Source organism: Phyllopteryx taeniolatus, chromosome 2, assembly GCF_024500385.1.
Source record: "Phyllopteryx taeniolatus isolate TA_2022b chromosome 2, UOR_Ptae_1.2, whole genome shotgun sequence".
Classification (NCBI taxonomy): Eukaryota; Metazoa; Chordata; class Actinopteri; order Syngnathiformes; family Syngnathidae; genus Phyllopteryx; species Phyllopteryx taeniolatus.
In genome coordinates, this window is record NC_084503.1 from 38,761,844 (window position 1) to 38,782,981 (window position 21,138).

Consider the following 21,138-nt stretch of genomic DNA (forward strand, 5'->3'; position numbering starts at 1 on the left):
CTAGCAAAATTTATGGCAATCATCAGCTCAAAAGATTAAGTTCTTTGTGCTGTTCCTGGTGTACCTGCCTTGGCCACCTGGGGACAGTATAAGACAGACTGATATGTAGTGAACCCCCGATATTCGCGGGAGATAGGGCTGGTCCGGACCGCAAATAGCGAAAATCCCTGGACAATTGACACCCATTATAATTGCATTGGGGGAATTTTTTCTTTTTCTTTTTAAACCCAAAATAATGCTTGAATAAGCGGGGATAAACCAGCAATTAGCATTTTTTTGAGTTGGTTACCCCCAAAAGAAAGAGAAAATTTGAAAAATGAAAGGTGCTGAACCATGAGTATGCGGGCAGCTCATCAGTACAGCACTAACATTAGTTGGTCTACGCAGAGGATAAAGAATACACAACAGTATTGTTATATTATCTGTCTACATGTTTTGCTGCGGCGGCACGGTGGCCGACTGGTTAGAGCGTCAGCCTCACAGTTCTGAGGACCTGGATTCAATCCCAGGCCCTGCCTGTGTGGAGTTTGCATGTTCTCCCCGTTCCTGCATGGGTTTTCTCCCTGCACTCCGGTTTCCTCCCACATCCCAAAAACATGCATGGTAGGTTCATTGAAGACTCTAAATTGCCCGTAGGTGTGAATGTGAGTGCAAATGGTTGTTTGTATGTGCCCTGCGATTGACTGGCAACCAGTCCATGGTGTACCCCGCCTCCTGCCCGATGATAGCTGGGATAGGCTCCAGCACGCCCGCAACCCTAGTGAGGAGAAGCAGCTCAGAAAATGGATGGATGGATGGATGTTTTGCTGCACCATTTGTGTTCACTCCATTGCTTAATGGGTTAAAGCACCACAACATAGCATTAACATTAAGCTAGCGGGATGAAAGGCTAAGCTATGTGGTTGTTTTATATACACAAGGTGTCATTCTTTTTGTTCCGTTTAGTTTTACAAAATATTTCAAGTCGCAGTGGCATAAACAGCTTGAACCGTTTTTTTGGAACAATTGTAGCTACCAAAATGCTGCTCGTTTTGAAGTGTGTTGAGACACTGCCACCAAACAGCACTCACATGTGATGTCTGAGCTCGCAAGTCAAAGAAAAAGAATCTGTCGCACATCGGTCGAACAACAGATCGTATCTCGAAAACCTCAGAATAAAAAGGTAAATTGAATAAACCATATCTCAAGGCACCGCATCACTGGACTTTATAAATACATACAGTCATGACATGAATATCATTTTAAGAATTAAACAGTTTTTACTAAATTTTTGCTTTAATTCTATGGACATTGTGCTGGGCCAGCAGGGGACAGTATAATACAGACACAGTCTGCAGTGATTTTCGTCCTTTTTTGCAGAGGATGAAGAAAATATGCCTGTGTATATTGTCATATTGCTTATCTACAAGTGTCGCTTCACTGTTTGTGTTCAGATATCTGTTGCTTAAAGGGTTATAACACCGCAGCCTCCATGCTATTAGTTCGCCCATCTATGGTGTTTTGCATTGTGCGTAAGCATTAAGTTAGTGGACAAAGTTGAAGGCAAAGTTAGGTGCTTTGCTTAAATAGAAAACATGTAATGCTCCTGGTTTTACGTTTAGTTTGATAGTAAACTTCAACTGGGAGTGGAGAAAACAGCGCTAAGCCTCGTTTTTGAAGAATTGTTCACTATCTGCTGAACTGCTGCTGCTGTGAAGTGAGTTAAAGTCCACTGCCACCACACAGCGTTTGTATCTCAAATGTCTGCTCGCAAGTCAAAGCAAAAAAAATCTGCCGACTGACAGCTCGTATCTCGGGAAACTCGTAAGTTGGGTCACTCGTATGTCAATGCACGACTGTACATTATTTTAAATTAGCAATCTTTTTTTGTGAAAGCGTCTGAGTCGGGAGAAAAGCATTATATAAATTAAATGTATTATAATTATTACGTGAAAAGGGAAAACAATCATTCAGTGAGACATGTACAACACTTTAAACTGCAAGAATCATGCAGGTGACTCATATTGGGAATTTTTGCATTCATTTGCATTATCTAGCACTGGCAGCAGTACAAAGAAAATGTGTTTGCAATTTGTTTTCGTGTATCTCATCCTGATAAATACAGGTACATTTCAATAACTTAGTATACCTCAAAAGCTTAATTCGGTTAGGTAGTTCAATTCCAAATGTGAAACACATATACACACGCAGAGGGAATAAACAATCAAGAAACAATGACAATGATTTCTAATGTAGAAATTAGGAAATTAGGTAGGAAAAAGTATTCCCCCCCCCCCCCCCGAATGTTAAATGAGTGTATATAATGTAAAACAAATGGATTTTTCTACCATATTCTCATTTAGTGTGACGTTCGTGTAGTTTTGCATCCCCAAAACGTGACGGTCACGGTGTGCTTTTGTTATGAAAGTGAGCAACCGGAAGTCGTCTTTTTGGCGACTGTCCGCGCACACACACACACACACACACACACACACACAAAACTGCGAAATCGAGGAGACGGACAGCGCCCAGAATAACTTGAGAAGTGTGCGGAGGAGCATCGCGTTGGACATGGGATTGCGGCCAAACTCCCCGGCCTGTCGGACTTCCAAAGAGAGGTAAGGGGGAAGCCTGTTTTAATCAGCAAGGTCAGGCAACGAGGCGCCCGTTGAAGATTTCTCTTGCCGTGGGCGACGCCAAGTAGCTTTGATGCGATGTTGTTGCCAGCTCGTCGTGCTTGTGTTTTCCCCTTTTCTCCTTTTTTGTCTCTCTCTCCGGCTGTGTTTCTATTTGTTTATGTTGGAGCGATTATCACGCTGTAAAGGCCGTGTTTGGGCTGTATTCCGTGGAATATAAATCGAGCTCCCAAGTTTTTTCCTCCCTTGCTCGGGTCGACTCTCCATCCTCCGCCGAGAACCAAGTGAAGCGGCCCCGGCCCCGGCTGTGATGCGACTGTGTTTATCCGACTAAATGGCCCGCTGCCGCCGGGTTAGCTAATCCGCTAATCTGCAAACGAGTAGGTTGTGTTTTTATGGTTAACACCGCTACTCTTCATCACCTCGTCTTCCTCCCGCAAACATCAAGGGCACGACAACATGCAGCTAGCCGGAGCCTAACAGCGGAAGAAAACAGCTCATTTTTATTGTTTGACTGCCATTTTAAGATGCTGGCGTCACAAATAGGACTTGTAGTTTCCCATTTGATGCGTTTTTAAATGGAATTCGTGTTCAACTGTGGGGTCGTCACAAGTGCATTGCATCACTGAACTAAATTGTCAATCAGCGCAGGTTTATGAAACGTATATTTCATGTCTATCCAAATCAGTAATTCGCGAAGTGTGGTATCGGAATCACTTTCCTAGTGCAGTGTATTTCACTTTTAAGTGCATTAGCATTGAATTTTTAAGAAGCTGTTTGTTTTGAAATATTTTATTTAGGTAACCTTTATGTGCAGTACATTTCAAATGAAGTAGTTTTTATTATTACCCGTTTTTTAAATGCAGTTCAATCTGTGCCTGATGTTACAGTGGCAAACAAAAATAAGGAATAAAAGATGCGTGTCGTTTTTCATCAACACTAATGCTACTAGTTTAATGTTGGTCATGATGGTGGTACTTGGAGCGCTGAGTATTTTTTTATGGTGGTACTTGGTATAAACCGTTTGAGAACCCCAGTGATCTAAATTATTTTTTCAGAGGAGGTCATCTCAGTGCTACAGGAAATATAAGATTTTGTTATGAGGGACCATTAAGACCTCTTATTTACACCTAGTACATTTTATAACAAGAACTGTGCCAGTAATGTGTCGGACAAAACTGCTTGTTCGAGTCACAAATCTGGCACGTGTTTCCTCATTTGACATGTTTTGAATTGAATTAATGGGAAACTGCAGGTCAGGGGTCACCAAGGACCACATGAGTAGCCCGCAGGCCTTTTCTAAAAATAGCTCACCAGTGATGGGACATTGTGATGTCCTAGGAATCTTGTAGCAGTAATAATTTGAATATGTGAACCAGGAGTGTCAATTTCATTTCTGTCGCGAGCCACCTTGTTACGCTTTCCCTCAGAGGGCCATTAAGACTGTGAAACCATATAAACGTATACTTGGCTCATCGTATTTTTACATGCACACAACAGATTGAGCGATATATCTCGTTTTGAAATCAACAGCCAATAAAATAAGTTTGGTCTACCTGCTGTAAGTAATACCAAATGCTTTACATCACTTTATTGATCATATTAATACTTTTAATTCATATTAACACAAATAAAATATAAATTAATAACATTACTGATATTCAATACAAAACTTTCAATTAAGAAAAGTATTGACTTGATTATTCAATTAAAAGTATTGCACACAAAGTTCAATCAAAATTGTACCTACCGAAATAAATGTTTAAAAACAAACAGCTCTTTTGTAATAAATGCAAATGTGTTGAATTTAAAAGTGAAATACAACTGATGCTTTTGCGTCGGTACGCGTACCACACTTTGAGAATCACTGATCAAAATTATTGATCAGAGGAAGTCATGCCAGGATCAGGTACGTTGTAATTATGCGACAGCAATGACGTAGTTAACAGTGCGTCCGAGTAGTGTTATAAAAAATAAAAAAAAAATAAAAAATGTATTAAACTTTTTTTTGACATCATGTGTCATGTTGATATGTTCGATAAAGAGCAGCCAAACAATATGGTTCGCTATATCAAAATCCCTTATATAGTGGCTAAGGAGTGATTTTATAACTGTGCCATTAATGTGCAGGTCAGGACCAAACGAACCAATGCATTGTGTGGCTTGTGTGTGAAAGACTTTTTTTATTTGGGGGCGGGTAAACTCCAGTCTTGTGAGGTGCTTTCAAACAGTGTCCTCTTTGTTTGTTCCGCTTGCTTGGTGAGGATTAATGCAGCTAATGATCTCTAATGTAGGGAAAGGGACAAAAGATCATCGAATTGAGATGAAAATCAAAGGTGTAATGAATCTTGCTATGTACATTTGTATGTGTGGGTCTGTACTCTCAGAATTTCCTAGGCAGATCAAGTGTTGCAGTTTTTTTTTTTTTTGTCTGAAAACAGGCAAATGTTAGCCGATGACACTTTTTCTTCCCCTTTTTTATTTTTAAACCAAAACCTGGACCACCTCCTGTTAATCCTCCCAGTATGTCACCTAGATTAGTGGTTTACCTTCGATGGTCCCCCCGTGTCATCACTGTGAAGACAACAGCGTGTTTACATTTTGATTGAACAAGTAATGTCTGTGTGTTTTCCGTGTGTACAGTGTGGAAGGTGATTTTATCATGTGTGCTATATATACATTTTTAAAGATTTGTAGTTTCAAATGGCGGGTAAAACAATACAGAGCAGCCACCAGTTGCTGGACAGCCCTCACTCATTCACAGATCCCATATGTTAATATGGGTTAGGCTCTTGCTTGACAGATTTAAGTTGGTTTAAGACTTAATCTCTTTTGTGACTATCTTAGCTCAGGCACGACCCTCTTCCAATAGTAACCCTGATCACGCTAATCTCCACGTTTTTCTATCATTCCTACAAGATTCTTCTTTTTTTTTTTTTTTAAGCACACTCGCCCACATTGCAGGAGTAGTTTTTGTATTCTGGGGCCAAGCGTCTGTGTAGAATTTCCTGTATGGAGGCCGCTATGAGACTTCCTGCTCTCGGGTGCTTGGATGTGGAGGTGGGAGGGGAGTTGCTGTAGGAGTATGGAAGGAAGGAAGATGACGAGAGACGAGTTGAAGCAGACTGCTCAGTGGCCACTGTGGTCGCCACTAGCGTGTCAGGTTATAACTCAGACCCTTAAAAAAAAAAAAAAAAAAAAAAAAAAAAAAAGGTACCCATAGTGGAAGTGAAAGAGGTCTCCTATCACTCTTTTCCCCACTTTAATTATGAGGACACTTTATGATGGCAGAGTGGGAGGAATATTCCTCTCAGGTACAGCTTGGTTTCTAAAACAGTCTAAAATGTCCAGTAAATTGAGGAATTTTCAAAATATTTCGAGTTTGAATCATTCCAACTGGGAATCAGAATTTCATTTCACGTATCATACGGACCAACATGAGGCCGTTAGCATTTGACACCTTTTCATTTTTTTGTGAGCATATCATCGTATCAGCATAAATTGGAGCAGTGTGACAGGCACCAAGCCTCTCAAACTGGTGCTGAACTGCAGTCGGGGACAGACGGACATTTTGCCAGGTGGCAGTTTTGCAACGCTTGCTCCAAAGTCAATTGGCGAGTCATCGGCAAGAAAATGATATGCTTGGAAAAAACTGCAAGCCTAAACATTAATTGCTTAAAATTCCCCCCCCCCCCCCCACTTCAATCGAGTGGCGGCATATCCGAAACTTGCTTTTACCTAAAATTTTGGCTCGCAACACAAAGCAAAAATACGACCAAGCGACACCTCGTAACTCAAAAGAGATGCTTATAAGTCAAGTCAACTGTACATAAAATATGGTTCATTGTTTTAGTCAGGATTGTCCTGAACTATGTTTTTCCCAACTATATGTAAATAAAAATACTATATTAGGAGCCAACCATAATTTTATAAATTCTTGATTTATTCCCAGTAATTCCCATGTAAAGTTTCCAAGTTTAGATAGCTAGAGTGCTGGGAAAGGCCTCTCATGTTTCCTTTGTGGCCAATTACAGGACATGTTCTTTGGTTTGTTAAAGCCCCAGTGCTACTTTCAGCCCTGCCAGCATGCTCCAGTAGGGACGGGACCCCTTCAGTCAGCAGGTACCCCCCCCCTCCTTCTTCCTCTGGTGCATTTTCTTCATGATAATCTTGTAGCAGAAGTGAACTTTTGTCTCTGGACTGCTCCCTCCCTCAGCACTGTTTGATCCAAGAGAAACGTGCCTTGTAAGGAAACAGGATGTTCACAGGCTCCACCAAGCTGCCCCCGGCCAAAACCCCCCAGCCCGAGCGGCTGGACGAGGTGTACGCCGCCTTACGCCGAGGCTTACAGTGAGTTGACATTTAGCGTATAGAAACGGTGGAACGTCACTGAAACCGTTTATTATTTTTTGTTGTTGTTAGGTCATACTTGCAGGTCCACCAGCTGGAGCTGGACACTCTGGGCCAGCAGATCCGAGAAAACAAGAGGAACGGTCGGCTGGTGAGAGGCCGCCTGATCAAACCGGTCTCACTGGTATCGAGCGGTGCCAGGCGGGATGCTAATTGGACTCTTTGTGATGCTAAATGTTGTATTTTCTTCCACAGGGCTCTTTGTATGAGCAGGATAAGGTGAGTTTCATTCACATCTGTTGTTCACACTCACTGGTCACAACCTTAAGCATACCCACACAATCTATTAAGATCCAGTATGAGATCTGTATCTAAAATTCTGCCCTGAGAATAATAATGTTCAGTTTTGATTGAACAATACGTTTATTGTTGTAGTTTGCAGGACTGTAGCACTGCACAACATTATACTGGGAGCTGATTCTGATGTCAACCCCCACGGTAAAAATTACAGTGAACCCCAGCTATTCGTGGGGCACAGGGACCGAGCCCTGCCGCAAACAGCGAAAATTCACGCTTAATTTACACCCACTCAAAAAGGTTTGTAATTGCCTATAGATGCACTGAGTAAATGAAGCTCCTCTCCTCAATTCGAATACAGTAGTTGCCCTGAGATCACCCTTGTGATTCAAAACACTCATCTAAAATCATCTTTCCCTATGCAAAAGAATTGAAATGCCATTAATACGATCCAGCCTGCCTCCCAACAAACAAAACAAAAAAGTGTAATGTTTTTTTTTATAAGAAAATAAGTACTTCATAATATTGTGTTTGATAAAATGACAATAATGATACATCTTTTAATTATGTCATTAAATAGAAGTAAATAAACAGTTTGCCACATTTCTATATCAGTGGACATTGTGCTGCTTCTTCTGGTATGCACAGTTTGGCCACCCGAGGCACTATAATACAGAAATATGACTATACATGGAGACAGTCTTTCCTCAGTAAGCTGCAGTAATATTAGCTGTCCTTCGCAGAGGATAAAGAATGTTGTAATATTATCTCCACATGTGTTGCTCTCCTGTTTAAAATAGTTAGTTAAACAGTTAAAATATCAGTTGCTTAAACACCGCAACATTAAACGGCTAACCTGACTTTCCTAATGGGGAGAATTGTTCACTATCCACCCAAGTGGTGCTTGTTGGGAGGTGAATTGAGTTGAGTTCACTTCCACCATACAGCGGTTATATTTAAAAAAAAAAAAAAAAAAAAAAAAAAAAAAATTCTCGTAAGTCAAAGCAAAATATTGGCCAAATGATTTTGTATCTAAAATAACTTTGTAAGTCCGGTATCTCAAGGCACCACTGTAGTTCTAGCAGTTAGTCAAGATGTCACCAAAGCAATATTTTTATATTCGACATTGCTATGTCCTGAACACAAAACAGTGAGTAGGTGGGTTTTTCAGCAAATAACAAAAAAACCTGCAAATAGAATTAATGTAATCCAATTTTTGCCCCACTGCTAAACCACAACTAGAAATGGCACTCGGTAGAGGTCAGACCTCCACCAAGGCCATCGGATTCATTTGACTTTCAAGTTAAACAGAAGTCTGGCAATACTTTACCACAGCAATCCTGTAGGTGGCAAATTTCAAGTGACACAAACATGCGGTATTTATTTATTTTTTGTCCTACCCCCACAACAGCTCCCTCCGCTAGATCTGGTGGGTCACTCCCCCACTTAGCACTAATGTAAGGAGACCGTAACAACAAAAAGTGCAAATAAATTCCCTGATTGACACCTTTATACAGAGCTGTACCACAAAAAGTCTGCAAAGGTATATTTTGGATACAGCTATTATATTGGATCTCATAAATTCTGCATGCAACACGTTCTGTATTATCTTTATTATCTAACCTAACCTTACTTGTATCTTGGTGTCAATTCAGCAAGTGAAAGCCATAGAGAGATTCATGCGTCGTTTGGAGTTCCACCTCAGCAAGGTGTGTTTGAATGATTTAAGTCCTAACTGGACAATATACGGGTTTGGGTTATTTCCACCCAAAAGTGGAACTGCGGTCATGCGTTCACTTGCAGGTGGAGGAGCTGTACGACGGTTACTGTATACAGCGCCGGCTCCGAGATGGCGCCAGCAAAATGGTGGCGGCCTTTAACTCCGCTACTGGGAGCAAAGAGGCCAGGGAGAGCCTGAGTGAGGCCAACAGGGGCTTTAGGGAATGTACAGAGGTAAGTAGCTGACCCTTAGTAAGTGTGTTGGCTTCACTTTTTTTGAAATTATATTTTGTTTGCCGTTAACTACCATGTTGGTGTGCGTGCAGCACATGTGCTCACTGGAGAGCGAACTGGAAAGCCACATGGGAGAATTCCATGTCAAGATGAAGGGTGAGTCACTTTGTACACTCATCACTTTCTGTTCCTTCTTCTCATCTCAACATTTTTTCATTCCTGTTGCAGGCCTTGCCGGCTTCGCTCGCTTGTGTGCGGGTGACCAATATGAGGTAAAATAAAACCTTAAAAACCACACGCTTTTCATTTTTGAAAGCTCTTTATAGGGCAATTACTAAAATACAATCAAATTTTAATGCAAAATTGTAAACCAAGAAAACAGTCACACTTATGGACAATTTTGAGTCTTCAGTTAATCCAACATGCATATTTTTTATAACAAGGGAGGAAGCTGTAGTGTTTACAATCATGTTTTTGTATTTCAAAATAAGACACTTCTCTTATTAGTTATAACATTCTCCTACTTTTCCAACTCATTGAAATGAAATGAGAAAAAAGGGAAAATAGGAGGGTGTTCTACTGCCTTATAGTGAGGCATTTGGTGTCCAGTTTGACTCAAAATGACACAGACAATCATTTTTTGAAGATTATTGTCGAGATGTTTGTATTGAATGTGAGAGGTGCTACAAATGTTTCGTTTTAATGGTGAGGACCAACTATTCGCCCAATCGCTAGGTGCTCATGCGCTACGGGCGTCAGCGATGGAGGCTACGAGGCCGCGTGGAAGTCAGCAGTAAGCAGATATGGGACAGCGAAGAGTACATCTTCCTGCCTCTCGTCACTGAACTCTTGTCCATCAAGGTAAGCACCGAATGGGACGTGTTTTCATATTTACGTCCGCCATGGAACTTCACTTTTCATTAGCTGGGTTACATGTCGACTTTTTGTTGTCATTCTGATTGAAATCAACTGTAACAGTTGAGTTCAATCAGAATGACAACAAAAAGTCGACATGTCGATTTCAATCAGAATGACAAAAAAAAAGTCGCCATGTCAGTGTGACGTGATCGATTCCGATCTGGTATATACAGGTTTTTGGTCACAAACTATGTTAACATGTGCAAAGGCTTTTAACCAATCCCTCCAAACATTGTTACACATGTAATGATTTTTAAGAGTTTTGTTGTGATGAAATATTAGCAATTAACCATTTTTCCCCCTTTGCCTCACTCAGTGACATCACACACATACTTGCATCCCATCTCTGATTCCATAATTTCTTGTGTATAATGCGCACCCCCCCCCCCCCAAATTTTTTTGGTCAAAAGTCAATAGTGCGCATTATACATAGGTATAGGGGCAAATGAAAAGAAAAAAAAAGTTTCACATTTTATAAATGTATGCCGCCATCTAGTGGTTATGAAAAAGCTGTACACTTTCATTCCAAAATGCCACCGCCACCTAGTGGTTATAGAAAAAAAGGTGTAGCCTATACTTTCATTCCAATATGACAGGGACTGCATATATGTACAGTTATGCTCATAAGTTTACATACCCTGGCAGAATTTATAAAATATAGTTGTTGTTTTTTAATATGACTGATGAATGAACAACAACCATCATTAATTTCTTTATGGTTATGTTTTGTTTAATGATAATGCTTTTCTGAAATGCTTGACCGTTTAATTTTAATCCCATTAAAATAAAATTAATTGTGTTTCGCCTGGTCCTTCATGTTTTCTTTAAAGAATTGTACCCATCTTACAAATTTTGCCTGGGTATTCAAACATATGACCACAACTGTGTGTTTTCTCATTTCCTAAATAAAAGTAGGGCTGTGAATTAAAAAATAAGAGCAAGTAAATTAAAAAAAGGCTTAAGTGTTAATAAAGTGCTTAACTTAAGAATAATTCTTTAAAAAAAAACTAACAAAATACAGATAATACTTCATGTTTTGATCATATGGGTAGAAGCAAAATCATGCATTGTAAAAATGCACTATACATGGGTAGAAGGGTTTTCCAGAATTTTTAGGTCAACTTTTGGGGTGCGCATTATACTCGAAATTACGGTTCACGCTTAATAACAGTAAAATGCTGGTTCGTGTGGGGGACTTCACGGAGAAGAAGATTCATTTATGCCATAATGGCGGCTGACAGCCACAAAGCTTCTCCCTTCTTTCAACATGTTGAGAAGTTGTGTCTTTTCAGCAATGGTTAGCCGCTACCGTCTTCCTCTGTCGCTAACTGCCAGGTACCATGAAAGGCACAGAATGTTTGGGCGGCATCGTAGGGCTTGAAATAAAGTATTGTAACGTCTTGCAATGACACACGACGAGACGTTAGTCTATTTAGCTCACATTTAATGATAAAGTAATGAAACACGGTTAGTAACCAACACCAAAACAAAGCAGTTAAGACAACAAACTCTCTTCAACTCGGCTCTCACCCCCGTACGCACGGCAGAAGCGATGTGTTCAAAGACACTCGGAAATCTCAACCCTCAGCACAACAGCGCTCTTGTACTGTACTGAACACTATGTACAGGTATTTTAGTCCTTGTAATATGTGTTTCAGTGACTTTTCATTAAATTTTTTTTATGTTTTAGGCTAGAAAATGCTTATTTTACCACAACAATAAAAACATGAATGAAATCCCGTGAATATAAATGCAATGCAGCCGCAAAAGGTGAACAGGGAAAGCAAGGCATTACTTTATAACCAGCTCAAACAGGAAAACACACAAACAGTCTCCCGTGATGGACATTGTTTCTTCAGGTGACAGAACTGAAGAGTCTGGCCAATCATGTAGTGGTCGGAAGTGTGTCCTGCGAAATGCTCGACCTGTTCTGCCCGCTCCCACAGACCCTTGCCGTGGATATTAACGACCTGGGAACAGTTAAGCTGAACTTGGAAGTAACATGGAGGTAATTGAACCTGCAACATTCACCATTTAGTCTCTCAACACAACTCCATATGTAATCATCTTTTTCCTTTTTAGTCCTTTTGATAAGGACGACCAGACATCGTCCACCAGTACCGTTTCCAAACGTCTCCTGTCCAATCAGAGCCCTCCTGACACGCCCTCAATGCGGGAGCAAGTGTTTTATGTGAGTCAACATGATGAACTCTCCCATGTCATTATTCTTGATTGAACCTATTTCCTCGCCGGCCACTTCATCTGGTGCATCTTATGCGTTCCATCCAATGCAGCTCCAAATTTGGCCTTGGTGGACGTCTGCCATTCTAAGAAATGTTGTAGCTGCTAGCAGTGTACAGCCAGACTGCTTTTAACAGAGAAGTCTCTAATACAGTGTTCCCCCACTATATCGTGGTTCATGTACCACGGTCCCACTACAATTTTTGTTTTTGTTTTTTTGTTTTGTGGGACTTATGTGCTTGTGTATCAGGGGAATCACCACAATATTGCGGAAATTTCTAATGGGAGCCACAGTTGCTTTTCAGCCGCCTGGAGAACAATAAAATGCGCACTCTCACGCAGGAGCTGCACTCACATGCGGACTCGCTTGCTGACGTCACAGCCCACCCAACCCCACCAAGCTCTGCCTCTCAAAGGCAAAACTTTTAACACAACGATCCTACAATACATACAGTATAGTAGTTTCTTTACATTTTATGCTTGCATTTTTTTGGTTTGTATTTAAATAGGTTTACAATGGACACAAACTGTCTTTTTAAATGTCTTTTAAAGTTTGTGTGGTAGGGGTAAAAAAAAAAAAAAGTTTTTCCAAAATTAATTGAGAAACGTTTCCATATAGTTCAGTAAGGTTTGACACTACGGCAAACTACAACCACAATAATAAACGTAGAATTCATAACTCTTGCACAGTGTCACTGAAAACTGAACATTGTTATACAACCCCAATTCCAATGAAGTTGAAGTTTCATCATTTACGGTCCATAATATCATCAAAAGGTTCAGAGAAACTGGAGAAATCACTGCATGTAAGCGGCAAGGCCCAAAACCAACATTGAATGCCCATGACCTTTGATCCCTCAGGCGGCACTGCATCAAAACTGACATCAATGTGTAAATGATATCACCACATGGGCTCAGGAACACTTCAGAAAACCAAAGTCAGTAAATAAGAGTTCGGCGCTACATCCGTAAGTGCAACTTGAAACTCTACTATGCAAAGCAAAAGCCATTTATCAACAACACCCAGAAACACCGCCGGCTTCTCTGGACCCGAGCTCATCTAAGATGGACTGATGCAAAGTGGGAAAAGTGTCAAATACACAGTATATTTTTAGAAAATGTTATGGTCCCAATAGTGTGGATTTTCGCCTATTGCAGGTGGGTCTGAATGTATCCCCCGGGGGTTCACTGTATTTTAGAAAATTCTGCCAACACAGTAAAATGACACACCTGCGTGCGTCCAGGTGTACCTAATAAAGTGGCCAGCGAGCGTATCCACTGATGTATTTGCCTCAATCATGGCTTGCTGTTACTTTCATTTCACTGGCTTGTTCTGTTTCAGCTGCTCCCCGCCTGCTTTGTGTGTAGCGGTAGCACTGATGTGTGTGAGGATAATCGCACAGGGCTGTGTGTCAGGTCATGTGGTTGCGGAAGTGGCTTGCCTAACGCGAGTAGCCCTGCGGCCAATGATGGCACTAGCGGGAGGTGTGACGGCGGCAGGGTGTATGAGCGGAGCTGCGGCCCCTGTAGCTGTTTAATAGTGGTTGAGTAGCCGTCCAATATGTTCCTCCTCTTCCTCACCTCGCTGAAGAGCACACCTCAAGGGGGCGCCGCGCAGAGACGCCGGCCGACAGAGGCGGTCCACGAGGGCGTGACGGACAGGACGGCTTCCTTACCGCGCACATTGAGCTGTGCAAGAGCCTCATCCAGAGGTTTACAGTTGGTGTGTGGGCTGTAGTTTTAGTACTAGTGGACTTACGTAGTTTAATAGCAATAGGTAGTGATTGACCTGTTCGTTATAAATCATTCCTTTATATTCCTATACAAGGGTTCCTCGGTTTACGACAGCACCGACACATGACATTTTGAGGTTACGAACAGCCCGCAGTGAACTATTGTGCAAGATCACCGTGTCACATGCACGCAAGAAGAAAGCACGCCCAGTGAGCACTATACAGTGAACCCCGTTTATCATAGGGCATATGTTCCAGATCCACTCACGATAGGTGAAAATCCACAATTTAGAGAACCCGGATAAAACGTTATTTGCATAGTTTTACCCCTCCCACACGCTTTAGATAAACTTAGTTACTAAAACACACTTTTTAAAATATTCCTTAGCACTTGTTCTCACTCTTTCGCTGTCAAGAAATGGTAGACTATCGTATAACATCACTGAGGAAACGGAAAGAAGACTCTCGGTTACACAGTCCTCCAAATAAGAGGCCGAGCATGCTTGCTTCAAGCTTTTATTTTGTCACTCCCAGTCTAAGTTCATTCTAAAACTGACATAAAATTAAGGACAATCAAACATCGTATATTTAAACACCAGCAAGTTCAACCAAACCATATTATTTCATCTAACGGAATTCCACAAGCTTACTGCTATCATATAATGCGTAATGACACACGATAAAGTTGGGGTTCACTGTATTTAGTTTTTTTATTTGATCTGTTTTTTATTTAGAAGTGTTTGTGATAGAAATATGTACTGTAGTTATGACTTTACTACTTGTAGAACATGGCATGCTCTGACCTACGTACAAATTGGGGTTACGTCACCACCGTCGTAAACCGAGGACCCTCTGTATCTACTACGGGAGCAGGCAGGTAGATAAATAGATAAGAATGATACTGTAGGTAGAGAAAAAAATTCACACCAAAATAATTCAACTATAGGCGGCACAGTGCTGTTAAGTCGGTGTTTCTTAAATCTTTCGAATCAACATATCTATATGTATTTCCCTCGCTTGCAAACCGCATAGCAAAACAGAATGTTTGCTTGTCGCCTTCCACCTGTTTTCTTTTTCCTCCTGGCACTAAAATGCACCCATTGTTCTGGATTCGAGCGCACTGCCTGAATAAATCTGTCTGACCTGACCTGAATCGCAGTGGCCTTGCGGGTTTGAAAGCACTCATTTGTTCCACATCCCGCATGGAACACATCCATTGGACTTTACTTACACGCCACATTTGTCAGCTGTGGTCGTGACCGTCACGCGCAACCTTGAGACCTGACTAGGAAGCTTTGCCCACTGTAGTTATCACTATAGTTTGACCTTCTTGTAAAGCAGTTTGATCAGGTGGATAGAATCACCCGTCATACACCAACACACAGGAGTTGTGGCAAATATTCTGCCTTTACAAATACAATAATGATCTGTGTTGAAGAGAGAGAGGGAGTTCAGGTAATAATACACATTGTTGAAAGTGTCCCCCCGTTAACATCAATATAGTCGTGGGTCCTTCCTATTTTATTTGCAAACACTGTAATCAGTCGCTTGCTTGAAATAGACTGCATGAACGCTGTTATTGCTGCTTTCAAGTCATCCAGCGTGCGCCGGACAATCTTGATCCACTGCAGATTTTCCTGCTCGCCATAACATAAAAGTCTGGTGGAAAAAGAAAAGTGCGCAGTCTCTTTCCGAACACTACAGTGGTGCATTTGCGTTTAATTCAGTTTAATTAATTCCATGACCTTGTTCGGAACTCGGAACACTCAAAATTAATGGGAATGTCATTAATCTGATCTGAAAACCTTTTTGTAATAAAAAAAATAGCAATCTACAAAAGCATACAACAATAACATAAATAGAATGTAAAGCCTTTTGTAAAGTCATTTATGCATCATGATTTTATGCTTATATTCCTTGTACTGTATTGCTGGCCTTGGCCACTATATTTCAACCAATTAGCTATGTAACCATGGCGAAATAAGCTGCAGTATCAATTCTATATTTCTTAGCCTGTCAAGAGTTTCCCATTGTGTGTTAGCATTAAGCTAGCTGACTTTTGCAAAACAAAGTTAAGTGGTTTGGTAAATGCAGAGAGATGCTTATTAGGATCGTTTGGCCTTAGTGAAGGTCTGCATTCTATGGAGTGCGATTTGTTGTAAATTCTCCGTACAGCTCTTGTGGTCAGATTCCCATTTGACACACAACAAAAAGCACTGCTCATCACCAAAGGAACACCAGCGTTGCAGTGAAGCATGGTGTTGGCATCGCCATGCATTGGGGCTGTTTTTCTTCAGCTGGAACTGGGACAAGGTGGAAGGAATTATGAACAGTTCACAATAGCAGTCAGTGGTAGCACAAAAAGCTTCTGCTAGAAAGAGAGAGAAAAAAAGGGAACAAAATCAGTAAAAGCCTAATAGAACACCTGAACTTTATTCAGGGTTAATCAGAGGCACTGTAAAAGGTCAAATGTGTGCTGACTTCCATTTAACATAAGTTTTAAGGCAATTGGTTAATTCTGATCACCGCCACATCCCAGTTGTGCAAACGTGTGCAACCACATTATTTCAGTTATTTATTTTGATTGTGTCATCGTGTCGTCTGGTTTCCTCCAGTCTCTGCTGAAACGACAAGGAGAGCTGGACAACGGCACAGTCTGGTCCAACTCCTCCGAGTCCTCCGACGACTCGTCCAGCCCGGCCCTGGCCCACCACGCTCAGAGGCTGTCGGCCTCCAACGTCCTGCAAACCGCCGTCCCGGCGCCGCACAAATCAAGCGCGTCGACGCCATCGCTGTCGTCCAATCAGGAGGAGGACGAGAGTGAAGCCGGAGAGGTTTTCTCCCCGAGAGATTCAGTGCACAACGGCCACCCGACGTCCTGCTCTCGGAGCCGAGTCGGCGAGACCGGCCCGGAATGTACTGTGACGGACAGGCTGTCTGTCCAACCGGCCGAGCTTCTGGGAACCTCGGCGGAGCGGAGCCGCTCGTGCTCCGACGTTTCTTCCACCGTCGCCGAGTCGTTAGAGAGGACAGAAGAATGTCCGGCCAAAGATTCACCTGAGGACTTGACACTCCGCACCACAGCAGGGACCACTGAGGCTGAAGGACCAAGGCAGCCGGCTCACCATCTAAAACACTCCGATGGCGCTCCAACTGTAAGTTGATGCTTGTGTTTATTCACTTTTTCTCTGCTTCTGCCTTTAACCCCTATTACAATCAATTTAAATATAAAGTAGTAAGCCCAAGTCAAAACAGGGAGAAACTTATACTTCACAGTTCAAATGCACATTGGATTCACTATTTTTTATTATATTATTTCATTGCTGGTTTTTTTTCTCTTTTTTTTTTTCAATGCATGGAAATTTTGCAGAATATATTAAATATTACCATGGTGATATATTCATCTCATCTGTGTTAGTTTTTATTTGAGTTCTACAATAACAAAGTGCATTATAAATGTTAAAATAATCTCTTCAGAAAGATGTTCTAACGAACGGTTGAGCTGGCATCTGTGGTCCTTAAAAATGAATATTTGCTTTCTGAACGTGCTCTACCGATTGGTTGATGGGATAGTTGAAGGGTTAACGTGCACATCTTGTTTCTCCCCAGGTTCCTTTCCCCACCTCTTCTAGTTTCACTCAGGAAGTGGAGACGGCTCTTGAGAGTTTTGACTTTCTCAACTGCTCAGACCTGGAGGAAGAGGAGGAGGAGGAGGCGGAGCTTCAGGAGCAGGCTGATCACCAAGAGAAGGATGAGCGTCAAGAAGATGACGAGCGGCGAACGGAAGATGAGCATCAAGAGAAAGAAGAGCAGGAAGAGGAAGATGAGCATCAAAAGGACGACAAAGGAGCAAAGCAAGCAGGCGAGGAGCAGCACGGAGAAGATCAAGACAAGAGTGAGCAAGACAACAGAGACAAGAAGGAGGAGGACAAAGAAATGTTCTACTCTGGAGCAAGGTCAGTGTTTTCAGTGACTAGGGAGTGAGCCCTCTTGCGAATAGCCAAAAGATGGCTGCAAAGCACATTTTTATTATTATTATTATTATATATATTAGCGGCACGGTGGACGACTGGTTAGAGCGTCAGCCTCACAGTTCTGAGGACCTGGGTTCAATCCCCGGCCCCGCCTGTGTGGAGTTTGCATGTTCTCCCCGTGCATGCGTGGGTTTTCTCCCACATCCCAAAAACATGCATTAATTAGAGACTCTAAATTGCCCGTAGGCATGACTGTGAGTGCGAATGGTTGTTTGTTTCGATGTGCCCTGCGATTGGCTGGCAACCAGTTCAGGGTGTACCCCGCCTCCTGCCCGATGACAGCTGGGATAGGCTCCAGCACGCCCGCGACCCTCGTGAGGAGAAGCCGCTCAGAAAATGGATGGATGGATTATATATATTAGACAAGGCTATGGCCTGACTGAATGAAGCTCCTCCCTTCACTTCAATATTGTGCCTTGGACGCAAATTGCCACAAGATGGTGCCAAAGCATAGATCTGTTTTTCAGTGAATAACAGGATTGGTAAAAATAAATAAATACATTTAAAAAATCCACAAATAGACCAATTTGCGAATGCCAAATTGTGAAATACACTGTACTGTATTGCAGAGCTCTTCTATTGAGTAGACAATCTTTGTTAGAGAGCATTATCTCACTCTGGAAGGGATCTAGGCTCTGTCTGTCCATCCATCTTATATATATATATCTTATCTATCTACCTTGAAATGTCCAGTTTCTAAATTGTCCATTGGCACCATACAACCTGCCTTGCTGATGATTTATTGTAAATTACAAAATCAAAAATATTTGGAATATAGTGATGTCTTTCCTGAACTTGATTAATTGCTAATGTAATTATAATAAAATTAAATAAATGCAATTACAAAACTAAGAGTAGATTATTTTAGTGCATGAAGCTTTTTACACTTATTAAATAATTGTATTTAAAAGTTAAAAAGAGAGTAAATTATTATTTTAGTCTTAAACAATTTTCCATGCACATTTTAACAATAATTGTCATTATTTTTATTATTTTACCTCGTCTAAGAGTGACCAAAAAATGGACAGATGGGCCATTTGTCCATTTTTAAAAATCAAATGTGGCTCTTGAGCACAAGTTTGCTCACCCCTGGGTTTTGTTTCCTTCTAATCCAAATATCATTTCAATTTTAAAAAAGACGTGCAATTAAAACAATTTATTTAAAAAAATATACAAAATGAAAAAGTGCAAATAAATAAAAGACTTTGACCTAAAGCAATCTAAAAACAGGATTTAAAGGAAACAATTAAATACTGCCTTTTCACATCATTTTCTTTTGTGTGTGCCGGAAGCGACGAAGAGGCGGGAGACGGCCTGGAGTTCCTCATGGAGGCTCCAGAAGGATTTCGGAACTCTGACGAAGATCGTGTCTCCGAATCGCAGGTGCGCTGCGGTCTGGCCGCCTGAGGCTGCTTTCTCGTCAACACAATTTGGTGTTCACTTAAGTAAACCAAAAATGTTTCCTTCAGGAGTCGAGTGCTGAAGAGGAGCAGGATTTGAGCAGGGTGGAGCTGCCCGAGGAAGAGGAGGGGCATGGTGAGGAAAAGGAGTGAATTTGTTTGTTCACCAAACTGTATTAGTTTATCCCCAAGTCTCTTCTCTTCATTTTGTAGCGTTTCTCTTGGCTGCATTGCTTTCAGTGCATGCATGTTTGTTTTTTGGTTTTTTTGTCCAATCAGATTTCAGGCTTATGTATTGCCATGTCAATGTAATCTGCCCTGGGCCTTCAGAATCAGTACTGCTTGGCCCATGTAACTATTAACACTTCAGTGATAACCTTAACTTTTAAGTCAAGGTATTAAATCCCAAGCTGGATCACTCATTTCTCAAGGCACCACTGTACTGCAATAGAAAGAAAAGTAGCTCAACTTATGGCTTTAATTTCCTTGACTTGTCTTGAATCTTTCAGGGGAGGACCCGTCACATGATGTTCAGGAGGTGGAGGCGGAGCGTCCCCCGACTCCAAGCCACTTGGCCACTACCGTGTTCTAATGGGCCGGCACGCAGCCACAGTCCGACCATTTCCGCTCTCGTCTAACGTGCTGGTTGCCAAGTCGACAAGCAAGCTCTTCCATTACTGCAGAGTTTGTGCACACATTCGCCTTGTTCTGACCAAGAACCATAAACACTCTTCTTCTCCTCACCCTTCTTCTACTTCTCATTCCTCTTTTTCTTCTTCCAAAGTCCTCAGTATTTCAACGTCATCGTGTTGCCTGCATTCATGCCACTTTTGTTTTTAAACAATTCACTTAAAGCAGGCTCGGTTTATTTAAGTGATGAAATGAGCCGAAAAAGATGTTTTCCTTACTCTGCGTACAATCAGTGACTGGGGCCAGTTCTCAGCGTTTGCAGTTAACGATGGACTGGGAACTTTTTGCAGTGTTTTCCAGCTCGTAAAGCTCTTTAGGAGAGACTCCACGTGAGGTTTGTCTTTGTCATTTCCATGGCGCACTAATGTATTGTAGTTGTGTGACATTGTGTCTTTAAGATACACCAGGACTTGAGCTGCCTTACAACCACACGTTTTAGGGACCCATAATGTACAGTTGGCAGGATTGGAGTTTTTAAATGATGCAATATGCGGTGTAAAACTATATTTAAACCTGCATGTGTGTATCTGCCTCACACTGCCGGCATGGCCACTGTAAAAGGTGCAACTGATTCATTTAGGTGTGTACAAATTTCAGCCTCAGTGGTGGAGCGCTATCGCGTCTCAGCATTTTTTGCTTTACGTCATCGTACAGAAAAGCCTCTTCATTCAGAAAGTGCCTAAAGTGAAGGATGTTAAGGTGGTAAACACACACAAAAAGAAAAAAAGGTGAACAGGCAAAGTGTTACAGTGTTTATTTTGGAATTACTTTTAAGAGTGTTCACCATAAGAGATATTTACTGTTTCATATAAATAATTGTATGTCCTGAAATGTTTAATGTTCAGAAATGTTCAAACTTTATAAAGTTTTCTTTAAAACTAACATCTTGTTGTCGTCTTAATTTTTT

The 21,138-nt window shown here is 41.5% G+C and overlaps 1 protein-coding gene across 3 annotated transcripts; it reads left to right on the forward strand.

Moving 5' to 3' along the window:
- The first annotated feature begins 2,440 nt into the window (after positions 1-2,440).
- On the forward strand, positions 2,441-21,113 carry ripor1 (RHO family interacting cell polarization regulator 1). Of its 3 annotated transcripts, none has more exons than XM_061766158.1 (17): positions 2,441-2,597; positions 6,650-6,737; positions 6,832-6,965; positions 7,038-7,116; positions 7,221-7,244; positions 8,918-8,971; positions 9,066-9,215; positions 9,308-9,371; positions 9,444-9,487; positions 9,951-10,076; positions 11,993-12,141; positions 12,216-12,324; positions 16,723-17,262; positions 17,717-18,063; positions 19,434-19,524; positions 19,611-19,677; positions 20,051-21,113. In XM_061766158.1, exons 3-17 carry the CDS (start codon positions 6,874-6,876, stop codon positions 20,131-20,133), a joined length of 2,019 nt encoding a protein of 672 aa, XP_061622142.1. In that variant the 5' UTR covers positions 2,441-2,597; positions 6,650-6,737; positions 6,832-6,873; the 3' UTR covers positions 20,134-21,113. The 3 variants fall into 3 exon arrangements, with proteins under 3 accessions (XP_061622142.1, XP_061622144.1, XP_061622143.1); XM_061766159.1 differs by having other exon boundaries at positions 2,454-2,597; positions 6,674-6,737; XM_061766160.1 differs by lacking the exons at positions 11,993-12,141; positions 12,216-12,324.
- The last annotated feature ends 25 nt before the right edge of the window (positions 21,114-21,138 follow it).

Bases quoted from the DNA above. Each gene is read 5' to 3' on its own strand.
- ripor1 (XM_061766158.1), top strand. From the start codon at position 6,874: ATGTTCACAGGCTCCACCAAGCTGCCCCCGGCCAAAACCCCCCAGCCC. The intron at 9,372-9,443 runs GTGAGTCACTTT...TTCCTGTTGCAG, and splicing joins ATTCCATGTCAAGATGAAGG to GCCTTGCCGGCTTCGCTCGC. The intron at 9,488-9,950 runs GTAAAATAAAAC...CCCAATCGCTAG, and splicing joins GTGCGGGTGACCAATATGAG to GTGCTCATGCGCTACGGGCG.